This window comes from Centroberyx affinis, unplaced genomic scaffold, assembly GCF_046629955.1.
Source record: "Centroberyx affinis isolate AG114_WGS23_722 - 3 ecotype Tasmania unplaced genomic scaffold, CSIRO-AGI_Caff_v1 ptg001003l_1, whole genome shotgun sequence".
Taxonomy (NCBI): Eukaryota; Metazoa; Chordata; class Actinopteri; order Beryciformes; family Berycidae; genus Centroberyx; species Centroberyx affinis.
In genome coordinates, this window is record NW_027279567.1 from 63,851 (window position 1) to 83,803 (window position 19,953).

The 19,953-nt window shown below is 42.7% G+C and overlaps 1 protein-coding gene across 2 annotated transcripts in view; it reads left to right on the top strand.

Annotated features, from left to right (window-relative positions):
* ap3b1a (adaptor related protein complex 3 subunit beta 1a) overlaps window positions 1-19,953 on the top strand; it is a 51,377-nt gene that overhangs the window by 12,346 nt on the left and 19,078 nt on the right. For both annotated transcript variants that reach the window (XM_071522548.1, XM_071522547.1), the window contains exons 6-22: window positions 502-568; window positions 5,145-5,327; window positions 6,058-6,210; window positions 7,270-7,367; window positions 7,520-7,574; window positions 7,678-7,749; window positions 7,839-7,901; window positions 8,089-8,221; window positions 8,428-8,537; window positions 8,694-8,870; window positions 9,728-9,914; window positions 10,974-11,104; window positions 12,935-13,094; window positions 13,232-13,391; window positions 15,133-15,283; window positions 17,116-17,164; window positions 17,314-17,417. In XM_071522548.1, the coding sequence (XP_071378649.1) occupies window positions 502-568; window positions 5,145-5,327; window positions 6,058-6,210; window positions 7,270-7,367; window positions 7,520-7,574; window positions 7,678-7,749; window positions 7,839-7,901; window positions 8,089-8,221; window positions 8,428-8,537; window positions 8,694-8,870; window positions 9,728-9,914; window positions 10,974-11,104; window positions 12,935-13,094; window positions 13,232-13,391; window positions 15,133-15,283; window positions 17,116-17,164; window positions 17,314-17,417 (2,053 nt within the window). The remainder of the gene's footprint in view (window positions 1-501; window positions 569-5,144; window positions 5,328-6,057; window positions 6,211-7,269; window positions 7,368-7,519; window positions 7,575-7,677; window positions 7,750-7,838; window positions 7,902-8,088; window positions 8,222-8,427; window positions 8,538-8,693; window positions 8,871-9,727; window positions 9,915-10,973; window positions 11,105-12,934; window positions 13,095-13,231; window positions 13,392-15,132; window positions 15,284-17,115; window positions 17,165-17,313; window positions 17,418-19,953) is intronic.

Sequence of the window (19,953 nt, forward strand, 5' to 3'; positions counted from 1 at the left end):
TTGGTTTGAGTGGCTTCACCTTACCATCAGAGTCTTTCTCTGTACTGAACTGTGAATGCAGTTCATGTTAGGTAATGCTGACAGCTGAGGTATGGCCCTGTAGTTATTTTGCTCTTTATTTATCAGCTGTGTCTTCTTAGACTGGCAGAGACAAAGGGAAAGAGATTTGACGAGTTTCATGAAAATCAAATCACTATGGATTAGTATTGAAGACATGAAACCAAATCTACTTACAAAGTAGTAACACTGAAGCTGGTATAATCAGTTGTGTGTTTGATTTAACAATTAACATCAGGTGATAATTGTTTTACCAAAATTTAGAATGAAACCATGCTTATATACAATTAATCTGAGCCACTGTAAGAGGCGGACAGCTATGTATTCTGAGCACAGAGAGGGGACACGATTTAATTTGTAAGTCCATCATGTTTTCATGTTATGTGAATAATTGCCATTCCTTGGATGCCAATTTTGTTTCAAAGCTCCCTCTTTTGTCTTCAGCCTGGATCCAGACCAGAAAGAACAGCTGATTGAAGTGATTGAGAAACTATTGAAAGACAAAAGCACAGTAAGTACAAACAGCCCAGTAACTACTACACTTTGTCTTCGTCCCGTCTGTGAGGATGCGGGCCACTGGAGGGCGCCCCAGCCAAGCAATTCTCTTTTAGCTCTCCATCCCTCAGCTCATTCAGCAATGCCATGGTTTGTTAACACCCACTTAAACCCACACATCTTCAGATGCTCCTTGTTAAGTGTCCATTTGGAAGGCATTTTCGCACTGATGCTAGTGTCAGCTTAATTTTCTCAAAGGCCAACTTCTTCTCTTTTTTTTCCCGAATGGACCGTAAATTAGTTGGATTCTCAAATTCTTGTGTTTTAAGCCAGTCACAGATACAATGCAGGCTCCCCATTAGAATAGTCAATAGGCACCACATTAATTTGAGGAGGTCACAGTGAATACTATAAAGGCTGTTTAAATGCCAATTTCACATGTGTAGACGTTGGCTATAGAATGCAGAGCACATTGTCTTCATACATACAAGTCATGCACAGTTTGTTGTAATTATGTATTCACAGCGTATACGTATCATTATACAAACAAAACGAAGCAGCTCAGGCCAAGGGGGGATGGAAAGCCCAGTACCAGATGCATAGCATATTTAGCCCCAGACGCTAACGAAGACAGATGACTTCTCTCTGTTGAAGCCCACATTCTGAGGCTGGGGACAGAGAGAGAGGGCATTATCATCACACAGACCTACAAGCACTATCAGTTGGCGATAAATGGTGAAAAATCTGAACATAGTGGATAGTTAATGGCTATCAAGCAATGCATTTTTATGATGCCGGGAATATACTGTCCAGAGAATACCCACAACAATGGAGCTTCTTCTTGCCATTTTAACTCCATTTTATTGCCAGATAGCGATGCTAATGCTGTGGAATGATGCTCATGAGGTCAAGCGACGCTGTCAGACGCTCTTTGCGCTTGATTGTATTCTGTTGATGTAATGTGCTCCAAAGCTAGAACTGCTTATGCACAATACTATTGCAGTCTGTTAGTGAAGGGGAATATGTGGTTTGAGTTAATAATACTGCCAGGATACAGTAGAACCCCATTTATGCAAATCACACAGTGGAGGTTGATTGGGAGAATGAAATGTTTGGAATAATGAAATATTGAAATTCCCTAGCAAGCTTATTCAAATAACGAAATCTGCATTCATTTACATTCTGAAATGGTTGTGCAGGTTAATGGCTTTTATTTGTTTAGCAAGAAAAAATCCTTCAGTTATGAATAATTAATGTATATAGTCTCTTTTGCTCATCATGTTTGTATCATGTATCATGTTTCTGTAACAGGCAGACGTACCTACCATGCTTTTTCTTTTCTTTTCAGTCTTAAGCTAACCAGCATTTCAGACATCTTTGGGTTGCTAACACTCTATTTTGCCATATCAGAGGTTCATAAATCAATTCATCTCCAAATCAATGTATTCTATGAGGTAATTGCTAAGTAGTTGATGTCACTATATTGGATGTGGAAGAAGGAAACATTTGGTTATTGTTCCAGTCTGTGGCATTGTCCAGGCCTCCAGACATTTACCTTTACAGATGTGCCCATTTGGTTAAATGGCTGTGACACACGGAGGCCTGCTTATAGGCAGGATGGTTTAAAGAGGAGATGGGAAGGGCTGATGACAGAGACAACATAGGAGTTTGTGCAGCTGTTTTACCGTGATGGATCTATTATCCAGCCATTACAAGATAAATGATCGATCCCTCCCATCCTCCCCCCTGCACCTTCTGCAAAATTGAAATGAGAACAGAAAGGAGGGGCAGGGGGGTGGGGGTACTATGATTAGGGGCTAGGTGAGATGCCCATTAATTTAAGAGAAAAAGGAGGGAGGAGGAAGAGAGCAGGAGAGGAGGGAACGAAGGGAGGATAGGCCGACCCCACACCGGGCCATCAATCAAAAAGGCGCACGTTGTCTCTGGCGTGATGACCCAGCACTCTCTGCCTCTCTGGCACCCTAATTAGAATTCATAGCAAAATAGATGCAAGGAAACGGTTTGGGCCCTTCATAATTTCATAGGAAATTTATTGTTATTAGAAGAACCATTTGCTTAGTGTGATTTTTCCATTACCGGCTTGTCACGCAGGGTAGATAATATGGTCGAGGTGGAAGAGGAGGGGGAGAAGGTGTATGAACTCCATAGATTGGGGTGTCAGTTTTGTTGATGGTGCATGTAGTTTACCTTGGAGCTGTGTCTAATGGGGGAAGTTGGTAGAGAATGCACAAAGCCAGGCAGCAGGATCTACATGCTCAGAAACAGCGCTGACTGTAATAGCCTTAGAGACAGGAGAGGCCGAGGGAAAACAGCAGGGGAGAGTGATACAAACCCATGGAAAAATGCACACCAACACCCTTTGAAAGTATACAGTACATCCTAGAGGACTACTTTAGGTACATTTTTCTACAGTAGAATATATTTGTACCGCTATGCATGGAGCAGCTGTTTGTTTTGAGGCCACCTTCCACATACTTATTAAAAACAACTTAAAGGAACTTGCTTTGCAGACATACACCATTAATACGATTTAAAGGTTCTGTGTTCAATTTTCATTAATTTGTTTTTCAATATACTGTGGCTCAGATAAAAAAAAATGCTCAGTGCAGGCTGTCCAGGACTGAGTCCAGTTGTGATGTGTTGACTCGAGTTAGTCCTAAACTCCCTGTAAAAATATAAAATAAAATATACACATTTTTGAAAATACAGTAACTTTAAATTTAGCCACTCAAAGACAATCAAATGTTTAATAATGTCTTCATAAACATCTTTGATCATGTATTTATATAAATGGAGGAAAACCTGAATTCCTGTATGTATAAATGTGTGATGGGTGGTGTTCTTAATAGCATAGTTAACCAAGATTTTGTACTTGAATAGATGTATCCATGTATTTATACTAGAATGCACTATTTTTTCCCCAAGAGCATAGTGAAATTAGCTAGAGCCAAGTCACCAAAGAATCCTTATTCCAATCAGTTATAGAGCACTGTCATATTAGTATTGACTTATCATGACATGTGTCTCATCACTGAAATTGATATAAATGTGTGAAACAACACACTAGCACGGTACAGCATCCAATCCACATAAATTTGGATTGTCAGAAAACCAAATCTAAATATCTAGCTTTTATTTTTATCAGCTGTCACGATGTTAGCCATGTCTAGATTTAGATATTTGGCTATGTTGGCTGTCAATAGACTGAAAAATATTATAGGCATTATGAGAGACTGGTAGCATCAAGTTAGCTCTACCATGCAAGTACCCCAACTGGCCCATGTGTATGTGTAGTATCTAAAGAAAAGCAGTATATGCACATCTCCATTAAAGTCCTTGTAGAACTGGTGCTGAGCTGGAGAAACACAAACTAGAAATGTTGTTCTAGTTGGTGTGGGTGAAATGAAAGCAGCATTTCTTTCACTCTTTATGTATGGTATCTAACTGCTATGTCATTATTTGCATGTACATATGACTTTTATGCAGGTAATTCAAGAAATATAACTTCACGCATCAGTGTGATGCCAGAAAATTTACTTGTTTGATCATCGAGTGATTTCCTTCCATTCATCAGCACTAGTTCCTCAGGCTCTGTGAATGTCAGAGAGGCTAATCAACACTTGGATTTAAGGTCCATAATTCTACAGACAGCAGCCTTGCACACACAGAGTAGATATACACACACACACACACACACACACACACACACACACACACACACACACACACACACAGACACACACACACACACACACACGCATGCACACAATCAATGCAGGCTCATGACAGTGCTGATGGGTAAACGCACAGGGTTCCCACAGGGGCCACCAGGGGCCCGTCTGCTTTAATTGGGGAGACCGGATTCTGCTCCCTTTCCCTTCTTCTTCACCCTCTGTTCCCCCTCGCCTCCCCACGTTAATGCTGTTTGCATATTAATACACTGCCATGTCACTCAATCAGTCAGTCAGTGAGCCAGCAGGCAGTTGGGAACATGCAACAGCCAAATGGGTTTTTTTCTCCCACCAATAAAACCTAGTTGATTGTTAGCTCTCCCAGCCACTGCTTCCTCCTCTTCCTCTTCTCTCTTGTTTCATGAATAGAACATAAAATGAGTTTTGCGTCTGAGGAAAATATCAAGTAGGGGAAAAATATGAGAAAACGGTATTGGATGTCTCTTATTGATGGATGTCTTTCCCAAGGCTGTGTGAAATGAGTTGGTAAAAACTTTATGTGCAATTATCCATCTAATTATGCCTAGACTATTTAGAGCCTGAATCTTGTAATCAAAGTTGTAAATTGGCACAATTGCCTTAATTCGCTTAATCAAGTGCAATAATAGTGAGTTTTATTTTTCAGACCAGGGTCATGTCTGTTAAAGGGTGTTTTATTTCTCCAAAGAGAGTATATTATGGCTTGTATGAGAGGTACAGCATTTGTCCAGTTTGTCCCTATACGTTCATATATGTCCTTATATCTTGCATTTAGGCAAACATTAACACTTAGAAAAATATATAACATCAACAATGCCACTTTCTGACTGTTCTTCTCCTCCCCTTGATACCTTTCTGTAGCTGGTGGCCGGCAGTGTGGTGATGGCCTTTGAGGAAGTGTGTCCAGATCGTATCGACCTGATCCATAAGAACTACCGTAAGCTGTGCAACCTGCTGGTGGATGTGGAGGAGTGGGGCCAGGTGGTCATCATCTCCATGCTGACGCGCTATGCCAGGACGCAGTTCACCAGCCCCTGGAAGGAGGTGAGGCAGGCATCGCCCTAAGCACCTCAACCAAAAGGGACCCACATGTCAGGGTGTCTGCAGGTCCTTCAAGTCGTAATCCACCATGTCCTTGTTTTTGTTTTTGTTTATTTATTTTGTTTATTATATTTTGGCGATTATGTTTTTTTCTCAATGCTAATGCCACTTTTCTCCTTGGTTGTGCTGATGCATACATTTCTGTTATTTTTTGTTTTGTTTTTTTCCTATTTTTCCCTTTTCATCTCGGGGGTTGAAATTTGTCTTGAATTTAAGTTCAACTGTAAGTTCGACTTCTTTATTTATCACTTTATTCCCATTGCAAATAAAACATTTTTGGCCACCTGGCCTTCATCAGTGTCTGTGAATAATGGGTGTACCTCCTAATGGGTGTACCTCTAATAACAGGAGGATCCCTGGTAAGACAGGTGTGCTCATTCCAGTGTTATCACATTAGAAGGAATCCTCTGACAGGCAGAATGCCTTTTCATTCGTTCAATACTAAGTGTGTAGTACATATTTTCCATGTTAAGGCTGTCATCACAGGACTCAACCCATAGGAGACCATAATCCTTCAACTCAATTAAAGACATGAAAATCACCAAAACTGAAGTTTGGAGGTTTTAACTTGACAACGACCATATGATAACATGGTGGCATGTTAGTCGTAGTCAGGACGATGTTAGGACAGTTCATTGCCTTAATGCTGTGCTTTATGTTGTTTGTGTTTCAGGGTGCCATGTTTGACGAGAACAACGAGAAGACCTTCTATGACTCTGACGAGGAGAAGAAAGACCAGGCGGAGGCCAAGCCCTACGTTATGGACCCAGACCACAGACTGCTGCTCAGGAACACCAAGCCTCTACTGCAGAGCAGGAACACTGCTGTAAGTTGGCCAGACACTGAAAACACACACACAGACAATTATACTCAAGACTTACCCTCTACATGCACCGTAGAGAACAGAATCAACACACAAGGAAAGAGTTTTGGTGTGCAAATATAGTATGTGAATTTGTTTATGTGCTGCTTTTAAACCTGTTGAGAGATATAAGCAGCCTTGATCAAGGTGTCTGAGCGTGGGCACTGCTCACGTCTCGCCGCTGTCTCAGAAATCAAGGCTACATGGCGACTGATGCTGCTACTGCCCTGTACAGACACACACACACACTCACACTCATGTAATATGCAGCAATAATGCATTCGGTGGTACACTTTCATATCCAAACACGCATACATGGACACACTACAGGAGTACACACACATACCCGCCGTAGTGCAGCCCCAAGATTGGAAAGAAAAAAAAAATAAGATAAAGAACAGAGTGAGTGCAGATCTCCATCACCCAGGAGTCTCAAGGTCTGTGTCGCTGTGTAGCAGCAGGAGGAAAAATGCTCCCAAATGAAAGTGTTGATTAAAATGTGACATGCTGTGTCTTTACCAGAGAAAACTCGGTGACATCCTCCATCTTCATCAATGCCTGAACCCTCTCATTCTGACGCAGCTATGGACAAATGTCCCCCTGCCTTTTAAAGCAGCGTTGAAAAATTACCTTTAGAGTCATGAGTGCCTTTGTAGAGTCCTACGAAATGCATGTGAAGGAAGGTATTTTTTTTTAGCTTAGGCAGACAGGTGGTAATATAGTAGATATAATAAATAATATATAAATGATAATAAAGCACGAAAGAGTTCTAAAAGCATAGTTTTTTCCTAAAAAGGCCTAAAAACAAGGAATAGTAGAATATATAAATAGATATACAGTAAATTGGGAAGCACATACAAAAGAAGAAGTGGTTAAAAAATTAAAACAACAAATAACACAAAAACAAAAAGTAGGCATTTAAAATGATTTTTAAAAAATGTAAAATGCAATTGGATGTTGGAATTGCTTTGATAACGTGGATGTTGTAAGTGTTGTCATCCTGCTATGTTGATCTGTTTTTAGGTGGTGATGTCTGTTGCTCAGCTCTACTGGCATCTGGCCCCTAAGCATGAAGTCAGCATTGTCACCAAGTCACTGGTTCGACTGCTAAGAAGCCACAGGTAAAGTGCCAAATATACAACATGTGCCTTTTTGTCTCTTTCTTAGTCGACTATCATGAATGGCTTGATGATTGTCATCGTCTTTCGATATTGAGCTGACTATATCTCTGTGTCCATGTGTTAATATGTCATCCTTTTCATCTTTTGCCCAGAGAGGTGCAGTACATTGTGCTTCAGAATATAGCTACTATGTCCATCCAGAGGAAGGTAAGATTCTCCCTGTGGACAGTTTGTCGACATATATTATGTGGAAGATGTTGACTTGTTTGATGCAGACTGTCTAATAACATCATAAATTATCTCCAACCAGGGAATGTTTGAACCCTACATGAAGAGCTTCTATGTGAGATCGACAGATGCCACCCATATCAAAACACTGAAGGTAACTGCCAGTTTCTTTTGTGTATGACAAAATCGTGCAACCAAACCGTTACACATGAAAGACCCTCCCTTATGTGTTTTTTTTTTCAGCTGGAGATCCTGACCAACCTGGCTAATGAAGCCAACATCTCCACCATCCTAAGGGAGTTTCAGGTTTGTTTCTGATTCTCAATGATTTCAGTTTTGTCAAATTGAATGGGTAACTAACCACTCACAGTGAAGGGGTAGCACCTGCTTATTAGATACTGCATACTGTATGTACTGCACCTCATGGTGACCTATAAAAATGTCCTTCTATTCACTGCCCTTGTCTTTTAACTTGGTCTCATCTGTTTTTCAGACCTATGTGAAGAGCCAGGACAAGGCGTTTGCTGCAGCCACCATTCAGGCCATTGGCAGGTGTGCCACCAACATCTCTGAGGTGACGGACACCTGCCTCAACGGCCTGGTGCTGCTGCTTTCCAACAGAGATGGTAAAATGCGATTTGTTGGTTCATTTGTTTTCCACTCAGTTCCCAAAAATGACATCCACTGTAAAACATTACACCCTAAAAGACCCTATCTTATCCGCAGTTACCTTTTGCCATAAAGTGGTCAGTTTCCCCGGTACACTGAGGCACTGTAACTGTTCAGTGTTATGTGTCTGTTGTAATAACTTGTAGTTGTCTTGTCTCCACAGAGACTGTGGTGGCCGAGAGTGTGGTCGTGATCAAGAAGCTGCTGCAGACCCAGCCCACGCAGCACAGTGAGATCATCAAACACATGGCCAAGCTCTTCGACAACATCACCGTACGATCCATCATTCTGCTAATCTTGCATCAGTTTGTATTTGATCGACATGGAGATCAGACCTGATGGGCTAGAAAAAGTTAAATGTGGCACCTGCGCGATAGTATTCCAAGTAATTGTTGGTTTTTCTCTCTGATTTGTCAACCAAACTCCCAGGTTCCCATGGCCCGAGCCAGCATCCTGTGGCTGATAGGGGAGTACTGTGAGAGGGTGCCAAAGATCGCGCCTGATGTGCTCCGTAAGATGGCCAAGAGCTTCACAGCAGAGGAGGACATCGTCAAGCTGCAGACCGTCAACCTGGCAGCCAAACTCTACCTGACCAACTCCAAGCAGGTACCGAAAAACGGCAGATACCAAAGCCAGCAGCAAGACAGATTTACAGGGCTGAACACGGGGCTAATATGGGGCCAGATTAGTATTACGCATTTCTGACACACTCTCATTACCATGTACACGGTGAGTATTAGGAAAGTGATAATCAGATTCTTGTTACCAAACTATAAGCCCATAAATCATTCTTTGAGCTTTTCTTATTTCACAGCTCAGGCCATAAGACTTGATTTACACAACTTTGTCTAGCAGTAATTGAGCACTCCTGCAGCTCGGAGCTAAATGCCCTGTTTAAGTATACAGCTGCGAATGAGACGGCTTTAATGTAATGGCGCATCTCCTAGCCCTGCTTGGTGTCTACAGGTCCATTCAGTTAGATGGGGGTGATTTTGGCCACTGAACTTGGTTTATGAGCCCAGACGCTCGCTCCTCAAACGAGCACATCATTACACCCCTTGCTCCCAGTAATGTGTCAGGGGTGGATAGAGAAGGAGAGAGGCAGAGGGATGTAGATGATGCAGTAGAGGAATAGTGTTCTAATGCTGCCTTCCAGACACTAGTAACTCTTGTTTGTATGCCTACCTAAATAATATATGTTAGAGTGAGTGCTCCCTCTCCCTATCTTTGGCTATAACAAAGGAGGCAGAGGGAGAGTTTGTCACTCATCCAGCTTGAATTAAGGACCAAACCTGCTAGAGAAAAAACCCCAAAAATACATATTATATCAATTAAACAAACAACCTCCTCACACTCTGCACACCACTCGTCTCTCCCACCTCTCCTTACTAACACTTGCCTTTTCTCCTCTTCTCACTTTTCTCTCCCAATCTCTCCATTCCCATGTCCTCTCTGTCCCTCAGACCAAGCTGTTAACGCAGTACATCCTGAACCTTGGCAAATACGACCAGAACTACGACATCCGAGACCGAACACGCTTCATAAGACAGCTGATTGTGCCCAACGAGAAGAGCGGCGCCCTCAGCAAGTACGCCCGACGCATCCTATTGGCCCCCAAACCAGCCCCGGTCCTTGAGTCTGCCTTCAAAGGTACTTCATACATCTGTGATATCAACCTCTTTTGCCTTGTTTCACCGCATATTAAATCCTCTCAATAACTTGGGAATTGAAGATTGAATACTTACCAAACAGAGAAGGGAGGGCAGTCACACATCAAAGGGAATCCTCTGAATCCATATTAACTGGACCTTCGTTTCCCATCTAGTAGTGTTAAGTCCAGTAGTATGCAAAGTTGATCCAGGCAATAGTGGTTTTATTATTCTGGTGTGTCTGTCTCTCTGAAGGGCAGTGAGGTCAGACCCCTTTACCTAGGACTAATGAGATGGGTAAATTACTGAGCTAATGCTAACCTTTTTCAGACACTGAGAAGAAAAAAAATCTCTCTCATTTAGCTGTCTCTCTTCTCTCTCTCTGCCCCCACTTTCTCTCTCGATCCCCCCCTCTCTCTCCCTCCCTGACAAAAGGGACAGAAACCGCCTCCTGAACCATTAAAATTCTGAGGCGGTTTGCACCTACTGGATGTTTATGGAAAGCGTTAACCACCCCTGTCATTCTTAATATTCACAATTTAAGTCTTTTTTTTTTCTCTTTTTGTTAGAAAAGCACAGTTTTTAGAGCATACCTCCCAAGGCACAGACTGATTACCTTCCTGTATTGACCACTAGGGACGGAGAAGCGTGCTCGCACACACACGCAACACACACACACGACACACACACACACACACACACACACACACACACACACACACACACACACACACACACACACACACACACTATTACTTGCATGTGTGTGAGAAGGGGCAGAGGACCTCATATTAAAGATCTCTGTGTTTATACAGTGACATTTACCCACTGGCTCACTCATTAAGAAAAGACTGTGGCGACCTTGAGGCCCCCCCCCCCCCCCCCCCCCTCCCCATTTGTCTACCACTCATTATGATTCCCTTCTTTTTGGTCTTATCTTTTATTTTATTTTCTATCACTGATAACACTGCCAACCCTCCATTTTTTATCACTCTCATCTTCCTCAACCCAGTGCTTTTTGTTTCTCACTGAATCATACTTTTTCTCTCTCTACTCTCAGATCGAGATCGTTTTCAACTCGGCACCCTCTCCCACAGTCTCAATATTAAAGCTACTGGATACCTGGAGCTCTCAGACTGGCCAGCTGTTGCTCCTGACCAATCTGTGAGGAACGTAGAGGTCATTGAGCCGGTAGGGAGCATACCTTCCTTACTTCTCACTTATTCACTAGTTGTGGTTCATACGTGCCATATGGACTGTTATGTTACTGTCAGGTATAAAAGCCTCTCCTCTCTCCTCGCCACACTTTGACAGAGTAAGTTTGTTTTACGACAAACATTAATAAGATGATAGCTATGGCTTGCCATTGTGTTGATGCTGAGGCAGGGTGGCTTTAGAACACATTCATTTCATAATATGACAGTATGGTCAAAATAAAATGAAGTATTCTGACAGTCAAGGCGTCTGGTTTCTGTGCACTAGTGTGAGTTGAGTCTCCGTACATGGTTGCAGTCTAGACAATAGAAAGGATCGACTGTTACTGACCGCACTGAAAACATAGCATATTTTTAATACTTAGAGTGGCAAGTGAAGTTGACAGTATTTTAAATTTAAGTTAAAGAGCACCACACTTCAAATGGCTTATTAATAGTTGCATCTCAGCATCACCCAGGATGACTCTGCTGTAAAAACAGGGTTCAGCAGTCCAGAGATTGAAAAGCATGTAGTGTTAGAGAAGAACATGGCTTCTGGCTGATGGCATATTTGAACCCAATTTAGCATTTTTGTAGAAAATGTCGGAATGTTGGTATGGCATAGCAAATTATATTTTCGCTGCCATCATAGCAACATTAAATAAGGTGTTGGTGCACCACAAATCCCCAAAACAAGTCAAATGCACCATGGCTGTAAGACTATCAGGATCATTCCCCATTAGAAGCCCGAAAAATCAATGCTTCATTGATGGCACTGGTAAGCACGGAGTCTTGCGCTATTTTATAATCTCCCATGAAGTCTGATCTCCCACTAACACTCTTATCTGGTGTTTGGAGAAGCCATGGTATTTGGCTTCCATCATTCTCATTTTCCAACCACGGGATGAACAACTCAGCCTTGCAGATTAGGTAATTCTCATTCTGTAAGATGCCACTACTAGAGATATATTATGCGATCAAAGTGACCTCTAGGGATATTTTGTTTCTAGTATTAACCTCTAAGGGATCGATGGACCAAAACCACACCAGGAACTGAACTGCCTGTAATTAGAACCTGACTTATATTGATGCTTCCTTCGTTTAGACCTTACCTTGTACGGTTGAAACAGTTGAAAAACTTGATGATTACATTGATTGAAATAAGGCTGATGATGCCCCGGGTGATTAAAAAGCTATTTTATATTTTATTGAAATTATTTTTTGGAGGCCAGGTTAATTTGATTTGTAACATATAATTTACATTATATGCTATGTTCTAATTATTACAACCAATTATCACAAGTTGTGCAATCAGAAATCCAGATTTAATGGTTTTTTTTTGTTTTTATCGGTTTTATCATGATGTCAATACAAACTCTTTCTAGTTCTAACTATGCATATTTAACAGAATACAGTCATATCTGGTAATGTGCAAAGTCTGATATCTTATACAAAATAAATGACCGCAAGGACAGATGTGTGTGTGAAGTGAGAAAATACTGGATATATATCAAATAGATTATACAGTGGCGACTGACTCTTGGGCGCCTTAATAAAATGAATGAGAGCCATGTAGTGTGCAGTGCATATCCAGGGTGTCCGGCTCTTAACACACTGTTAATGGCCAGATGCTTCACTGTTTACTTGGCGTGAGTAATTAGGTCTGCAAGTATATCTTTGAGGAGAACGCAACCGTGGATTTGGAAAAGAGCCTTTTGAAGGAGGTGTTGGGATGACGAGGGAAATCTAGCAAAGTTCTCATCCCTAACCCTTGCATCTGCCTGCTGTAATGCTGTTTGCTTTACTGTCCTCCATCACCCCTGTTCAGGTGAAGGAGTGGGCACCATCAGTAGGAAAGGGCAAGCCAACCAAATCAGATGACAAGTTCTACTCTGACTCTGGAGAGGATGACCATGAGGAGGAAGAGGAAGGATCTGGGAGCAGCAGCAGCGAAGACAGCAGCAGCAGCAGCAGCAGCAGCAGTGAAGGTTTGTGCTTTTTTCTGTTTGTTTGCATCTGTCTGAGCGAGTGACAAAATGATGTGTGATTGTCCATATATGACATAGAGTATTTAACGTTGTTATTCAGACTGGACATGTTTGTAAGGGTGTATTTGGCCATACAGAGTCAGGCAGTGATGCTGAGAGTGATGAGAAGAGCAGTGAAGATTCAGAGAAGAGCTCCAGTGACTCTGGAAAGAGCTCCAGTGAATCTGAATCAGAAAAAAAGAAGAAAAAGACCAAGAAGGCACAGAACAAGAAGGCCAAGCCAGCCGCTATTGACAGGTACAGTGAAATCCCTCCTGTGTTTCAGAGTCTGAGAGCATCATTTTTCTTCCCTGTGAATTGGATGTGTCCAGATGTCACCTGGTTCCTCTCTCTTTCAGGCAGGCTCTGCTAATTAGACAGGTGTGTGTTTGTGGGAGGCGCTGTAGTCACAGTCGGCAAACGTGATCAGTGCTTTGCTGCATCAATAATCTCAACCTCCATCTGTTCACCTCTCTAGCCATTTTCATATTCTATGTGACAAGCCTCCTCCAGACATGCGGCCTCCCTCTCTTCAGTTTTATCTTTCTATTTTTCCATCCCCTCACATCTTTTAATGTCTTACCTGCAAAGCTGTAGCCTCAGTTATGGCTAAAAACCAATAATCGTCTAATCTAATCAACTGATCCTTGGACCAAGGGCTATCTTTCCACCAAATTTCATCTAAATTCATCCGTTTACTTTTTGAGATATATTGCTGACAAACGGACATATAGGGGTGAAAACATAACCTCCTTCCAACGTCATTTGCGGAGGTGACAACATAGCATATGAGCCATACCCCTCTATTGTACTGTATACACACACTCGTCTTCCCCTCACCGTCACCACACACACACTCACTCACACACACACACGCACACACAGGCTGGCAGAGCTGTTAGAATATCGTTAGTGTGAGTTCCATTAACAAGCTAATCAAGGGGAATTTTCCTCCAGTAGCGTAACCCACATTTACATGGCTAATGGATAATGACTTTTGATTGGTCATTTAGCAGCCTGGTGTTACCAATGAATGAGATTTGAGTCATTACTACTGAATATGCTCACGCACACTCTCTTACACACTGGCAAATTTAGTTTCTTATACACTCTACTTCATTTGCTCATGAACACACAAACTCACACAGAATGTACCTGATTTTGCTGTGTGACAGGCCGCCGGCTGACCCTGTTCCCTCCATTAGAGAGTATAATTAGAGCAGCTCACCCCAGTGCTCACACACACACACGCACACACACACACACACACACACACACACACACACACACACACACACACACACACACACACAGAGTAATTAGAGCAGCTCACCCCAGTGCTTCCACAACAAACACAGCATAATGCCCTCATTATGGCCCAGTCATTTCAGGCAGGGCCTAATCAGGCCCACAGTGATTTATATCGCTTTTTCCTGTTCGCAGCAAATGAAATCTGTAGGCCAAATTAATACTGGCTTTTCATCATCGCCCAAGTTAAAAAGCCAGTTACCGTCACAATTCTCCTCATTAATTTAACAGCTGAAAATCCCAGGCAGGCGGAGTAAACACTCATTATAGGGACAAATTGAAGAGAGACAGAGCAAGTGAAAGAGAGAGGAGAAAGATCGAGAAAATCTTATGAGCGAATGCAACATTGAATTAACTTCACAAACAAAAACATATTGATCTGTGTTGTTCTGACTGGGGCAAGTTCAAGTTTGTGCGGAAAAGAAAAAAAAGATGTATTTCTAAGTTTGCTTTGACTTGTGGTTCCTAGCCAATTTGTTCAAATTATACCTGTTTGGATGCGGTATGTTTATGTGCATGATATAATAAAAGCATGAGATGTTAGATTACAAATTCAGACTGTCCTTAGTCACATGTTGGAAGTTTCACTCAAAAGCCAAACCCAATAAATGGTCAGTGGTTTTCAGATATAAATTCTAGCCCTTGTATTGACCCCATGTCTAACCCAGTCTTGTGTCCCGGTGTGTTTCAGTGACTCGGATGAAAACGGTAATGGTCCTGTCGCCCAAGCCAGCAGCTCCTCAGCAGAAAGCTCCTCCGAGTCAGAGACGGAGTCTGAAGACGACTCTGATTCAGACTCGGACTCGAAGCAGAAGAAGAGCGATGGGAAGACCAAACCCAAGGTGACCTCATGGTTTACTTTGGGTGAATTAGGTTCCAGGTTGAGTAGATGGTGTTATGGAATGGCGAGATATAGACACTGCTGTGCTACTAAATGCCATAGATTAGCAGAACAGGCCCATTATACATGATGTAGCTTCAGCTCTAATGTACTATATTCTTACTAGTATACTTATATAATCCCATCTATACCATGATCACTTGCCAAACGTTAAAAATGGCTGTCCCTTCACTCTATGTAGAATAAAAATAGTATTTAGATCCTGCTCACTAAGCAGCTACTTCAGTCTCTCTCTAGATTAATGATGACAATAAACTAATAACTTAATGCAAGCCTTTTTTTATATTCCCAAATTGAATAAATACTGTGCCCGTAACCTGTTTAAAACTGCTTTTGGTTTGAGGTATTGTGGTTGTTGCTGCTGTCTGCTGAGAAGAATATTTTTTCTTTGCTAGTTTATTTTAATATGCCTGCCTTGATTAGAGGCAGCTGTGAGCTCCATGAGACTGGAGCACACTAATGCTGAAACACGGTTTATATTGATCTTTGCATCCGTTGCAACACAGTGCATACACATAGTGCTTCATTAGTTGATGTCACCAAAACGTTGACTTGGAACTGTTATTACACATTTAATAGAATAACTACTTCAAAGCCAAGCATTTGTCAGACATTAATGCACACCCTGCCAGCCAATCAGAATCAAGTATTCACCCAGGACATTCTACAATAGGTTCATGTAGTCTTATGCTTATGTTTACCTGTGTAAAATATGATATTACTGTGGACTATGAGGCAGAAACTGTACTGTTTCAGCCCTCTTCTGTTCATCTCTGTTAAGCATTAACGCCATGTATTCCCTGGGTACACATGTGCTGAGAGCTTAGAAATCACATTTTATACTGTGGAATATGATTTGGTTTTCCTGTTTTCAGCTTCTTCTTTCCTTTTCAAATCTCAGTCGCTCTCACTCACCCCCATTTCAACTATCAGCGTCTCTTTCTCTCACCTGTTCTGCTCATCACACTCTCTCTCACCCTCCCTTCCCCTTTCTGCACTATGAAATTCTCATTTCATACACTTTGTCATTTGGGCATGGCCCATGAATTATGCATCTTTCTGCCTTTTTCTCTGTCTCTTTGTCTCTCTCCATACCTCTCTCTCTCTTGCTCTTCCAGACCTCCATTTGCTAACAAGGTTTCCGTCTCTATTACCGCCCCCCAAGTGTCAATCAGAGAAGATCTGATAAGATACGGCCTCTAACTTTATTGTTTGTTTTCACTCTCATTCCTCTTCTGCCTCCCCTCTCCTGTTTTTTTCCACCCCCTGTTTGTTCAGCCTGGAGTAAGCAGAGTGGAATTTTATGGTTCTTTATGTGACGTGAATGAAGCCGTGGTTGGTTAGGAGGGTGCGGAGAAAGGGCGATAAAAGTGCTCGTATGTTCAAATGCGTTTTTATTGGGCCTGTTGTGGTGCGAGCGAGAGGCGCGTGTCGTAATTCCCACAAGTCAACACCTGACAAGCCCGCCTTAGTCGCCGGAGGTGGCGTGTATCGGTTGTGACATGACAGTGTGCATGACTGGTCAATGCAAATCCCGGAGATGTTGCCGAAGTATGCAGAGTATCTGTTTTTGGGGATGAATGTGTCATGTCTTGAGAGACGCTGTCAGTGAAATTGAAACATGTTACCCACCGAATAGCACGCTCACACAATTTCAATACCGTTTGAGTTGTCATTTTTCTCCCTTGTCCCCTTCCCTTACTCCCTCGTCTCCCGTTAGTTGCCCGCTCCTCTTATGCTGCTGATTGTCATGTCGCTGTATTTGTTTTTCAGGTGGAAGTGAAGTCCAAGAAGGAAGTGTCTCTGCTGGATCTAGACGACTGTGAGTTCGGCTGCTCTCTACTACTGTAAATCACTCAGTTTCCAGATCGATTAATCAATTCACCAGCTAAAGGACAGGAGGCTGGTTTTAGCGAGGTTAATACGCTCTAAGTGCTTGTTTTCAGTTTGTGTTTTCTCCGGATCCCTCAGTTTCTCCTGCGCCCTTGAAGGCACCGAAGTCCTCCGTCCTCTCTCCCAGCCTGCTGTCAGACCTGGAAGGCCTTTCTCTCTCCAACATCTCTTCCACCATGCAGGTTAGTGTGTGTGTGCGTGTGTGTGTGTCTGCATCAGAGACACACAGGATGACATTTCCTCCATCAGTGTGTGTTGAGTCTGTTGTTCCTTTCTGTCTGACACTGACAGAACAGCAGAGCAGCATATGAGATGGTGAAATGAGCCTCGCTCCCCTGTGGAACATTTCTGCTCCTGGGGCCGGCTATTGACCTTTTCCACCTCCTTATATTTATAACCAGCCAGGATGGTGCAACTGCTCTCCCTGTTTCCTGTATCTTTTATAGTCTCCCTTTCTCACCCACATTGTCTTTTTCCCTTTCACACCCTTGAAATCTCCGTTTCTGTGTCTCATCTATAAGTCCACCCCCTCCGTTTCTCTCTCCCTCTCTTTCTTCTCTCTCTCCTCCTCTCTGTCACCTTCCATCTCTCTCTGTCAGATGTTGCGTCCCTTGTGTCTCTGTACTGTGTATATCTGATGGTTGACCTTTCCTAGTGTGACGGCTCCTTTCTCTCCTCAGTATGTGTGAGCGGGTCTGTATGTCTGTGTATTTTGTCTTGTTTCCCCCTGGGAGGAAAATGTCCAGACCATTCTTTCTGCTGTTGCTGTGTCTATTTTCTGTCTCATACCCGGGTCTTTTGTAACTCCATTGTTTTAAAGACGCCAAATTAGAAAATGAATAATGTGAATCCTCATTCTTATATTCAACCTTCATACTGGTACTTGGCATTCTGGAAAATATGTGGGATCTTTGAGGTTTGTGAAGTACTTGAATGTGAATTATTTTGTGCTTCATTGTTGGTGCTTTTAATCTTCAATCCGATAAATTCACTGCTGCCTTAGCAAATTAACTATATTCAGAAAATGGCAAAGTGACAGTGCATTTGTTTTGTTTTTTTACTTTGAAGTCAAACTTTGTACTTATGATAAAAGCTATTTGTGAGTGAAAAGTGTATTGCTGTTGTTATTTGTTTCTTTGGTTGCTTGGCAGTTAAAATAATGTTAAAAAAATGTTAGTTTGCATCTAGTGCTGCCAATGTCAGGCGACCAAGTACTGGGACAAATACACTCACTTATCTTATAGTCAAGTCATGTAATGATTTTTGTCACATATCCTCTTACATACTGTGTGAGGTTTGTGAAACGTGTTCTAGATTACCAGACTGTTATTTCCCTTTGGAATATTATTCTAAGCACTAAAATGCATCTAAACATGAAGCAGCTAGAATTCATTCTAAATGACGGTAAATACTTTGAACATTTCTGGGGATAAGGGGGTGGTGGCAGAAAACTTTGAAAGTTCACCTTGAACATGCTTTGGAAGTGTTTTATTTGGCTTTTGATAAAAAAAATCTGTATGAACTTTGTATGTTAATTTGTTTACTTTCATGTACTTCTGGATGCGTGCTCACTGTACAAGCCTCGAATATTCAGCCGAGTGTCTCTTCACCAGCCGTCTGAACAGCCTCTCTGCTGCCCCTGCTCTGCTGTTGTGCCTCACTCCGTGGCTACTTGCTCTATATTCTGGGTCTGCCCATCAGTCCTGCCGGCCTGTCAGTCAGTATGATTGACAGCTGCTCTCAGGCCGGGGTGTTTATGCAGCGTGGGGCTTGTTAGTCGGTCTCTCCTCCTCAGGTGAAGGCCAGGGAGTAATAGAGAATAGAAATGCAGATTAGAACAGGGAACTTTTTGCACATCAACATCTGATTTAGAGTCAATTCTATGCATAAATACATGATGGGCATCGGGATTCATAGACAAGGGTAAATAACCTCACACCTTTATTCACACCCGCACCCCTCCCCGCAGTTTCTGAGACATGCATGCACACACTCACATATCAGAACAGACTTCTTTTGCGCACACGCACACACACACACACACACACACACACACTCACACACACACACACACACACACACTGGCCCCAGTGTCATTTCTATTTCTCAGCAATCCGCCCACAGAGGCAGTGAGTCTGTCTCAGCTGAGCGCTCGGGCCCTTTTAGAGAATTACTGCATGGTTATCAAAGGCATTTAGATTAACCCTGGTCACTGTCTTTGACCCCCCCTCCTCTTTTCTCTCCTCCTCCTCTCCTCTCTCCTCTCCCCAGCCTCTGCATGCTACCGCTCTCTCTAATAACATTTTGACATTAGGATCTCTCACAAATGCCTCTTAAATCCCCCCCCCCCGCCCACCCCCACCCCACCCGAACCCTTTCCGAGACCGCTGTCCGTGTGTATGGTGGGGTGGCTGAGGCTGATAACTTTTCATTCATAATTAGCAGTCAGCGAATGGGGCTGCGTTGGGGGGAAATTGAACTGTCAGCGGCGGGGCGCAGGGCGTTTGACCCCATCACGCCCAGAGGGGGCCATCATAATTTGTTCATTTGGTGCCCATCAGGCGGGCGCCAGCTCACCCCCTCCTCCCTCATCTCCCTCCTCACCTCTCTGACCTCCCCCCGTACTGGGCGCTCTGGGTTCATGTCTAATTATGAATCAGCAAAAGGACTCTCAGCGCCACGAATATAGCAGCCCCTGCCCTCCAAACCTCCTGCTGC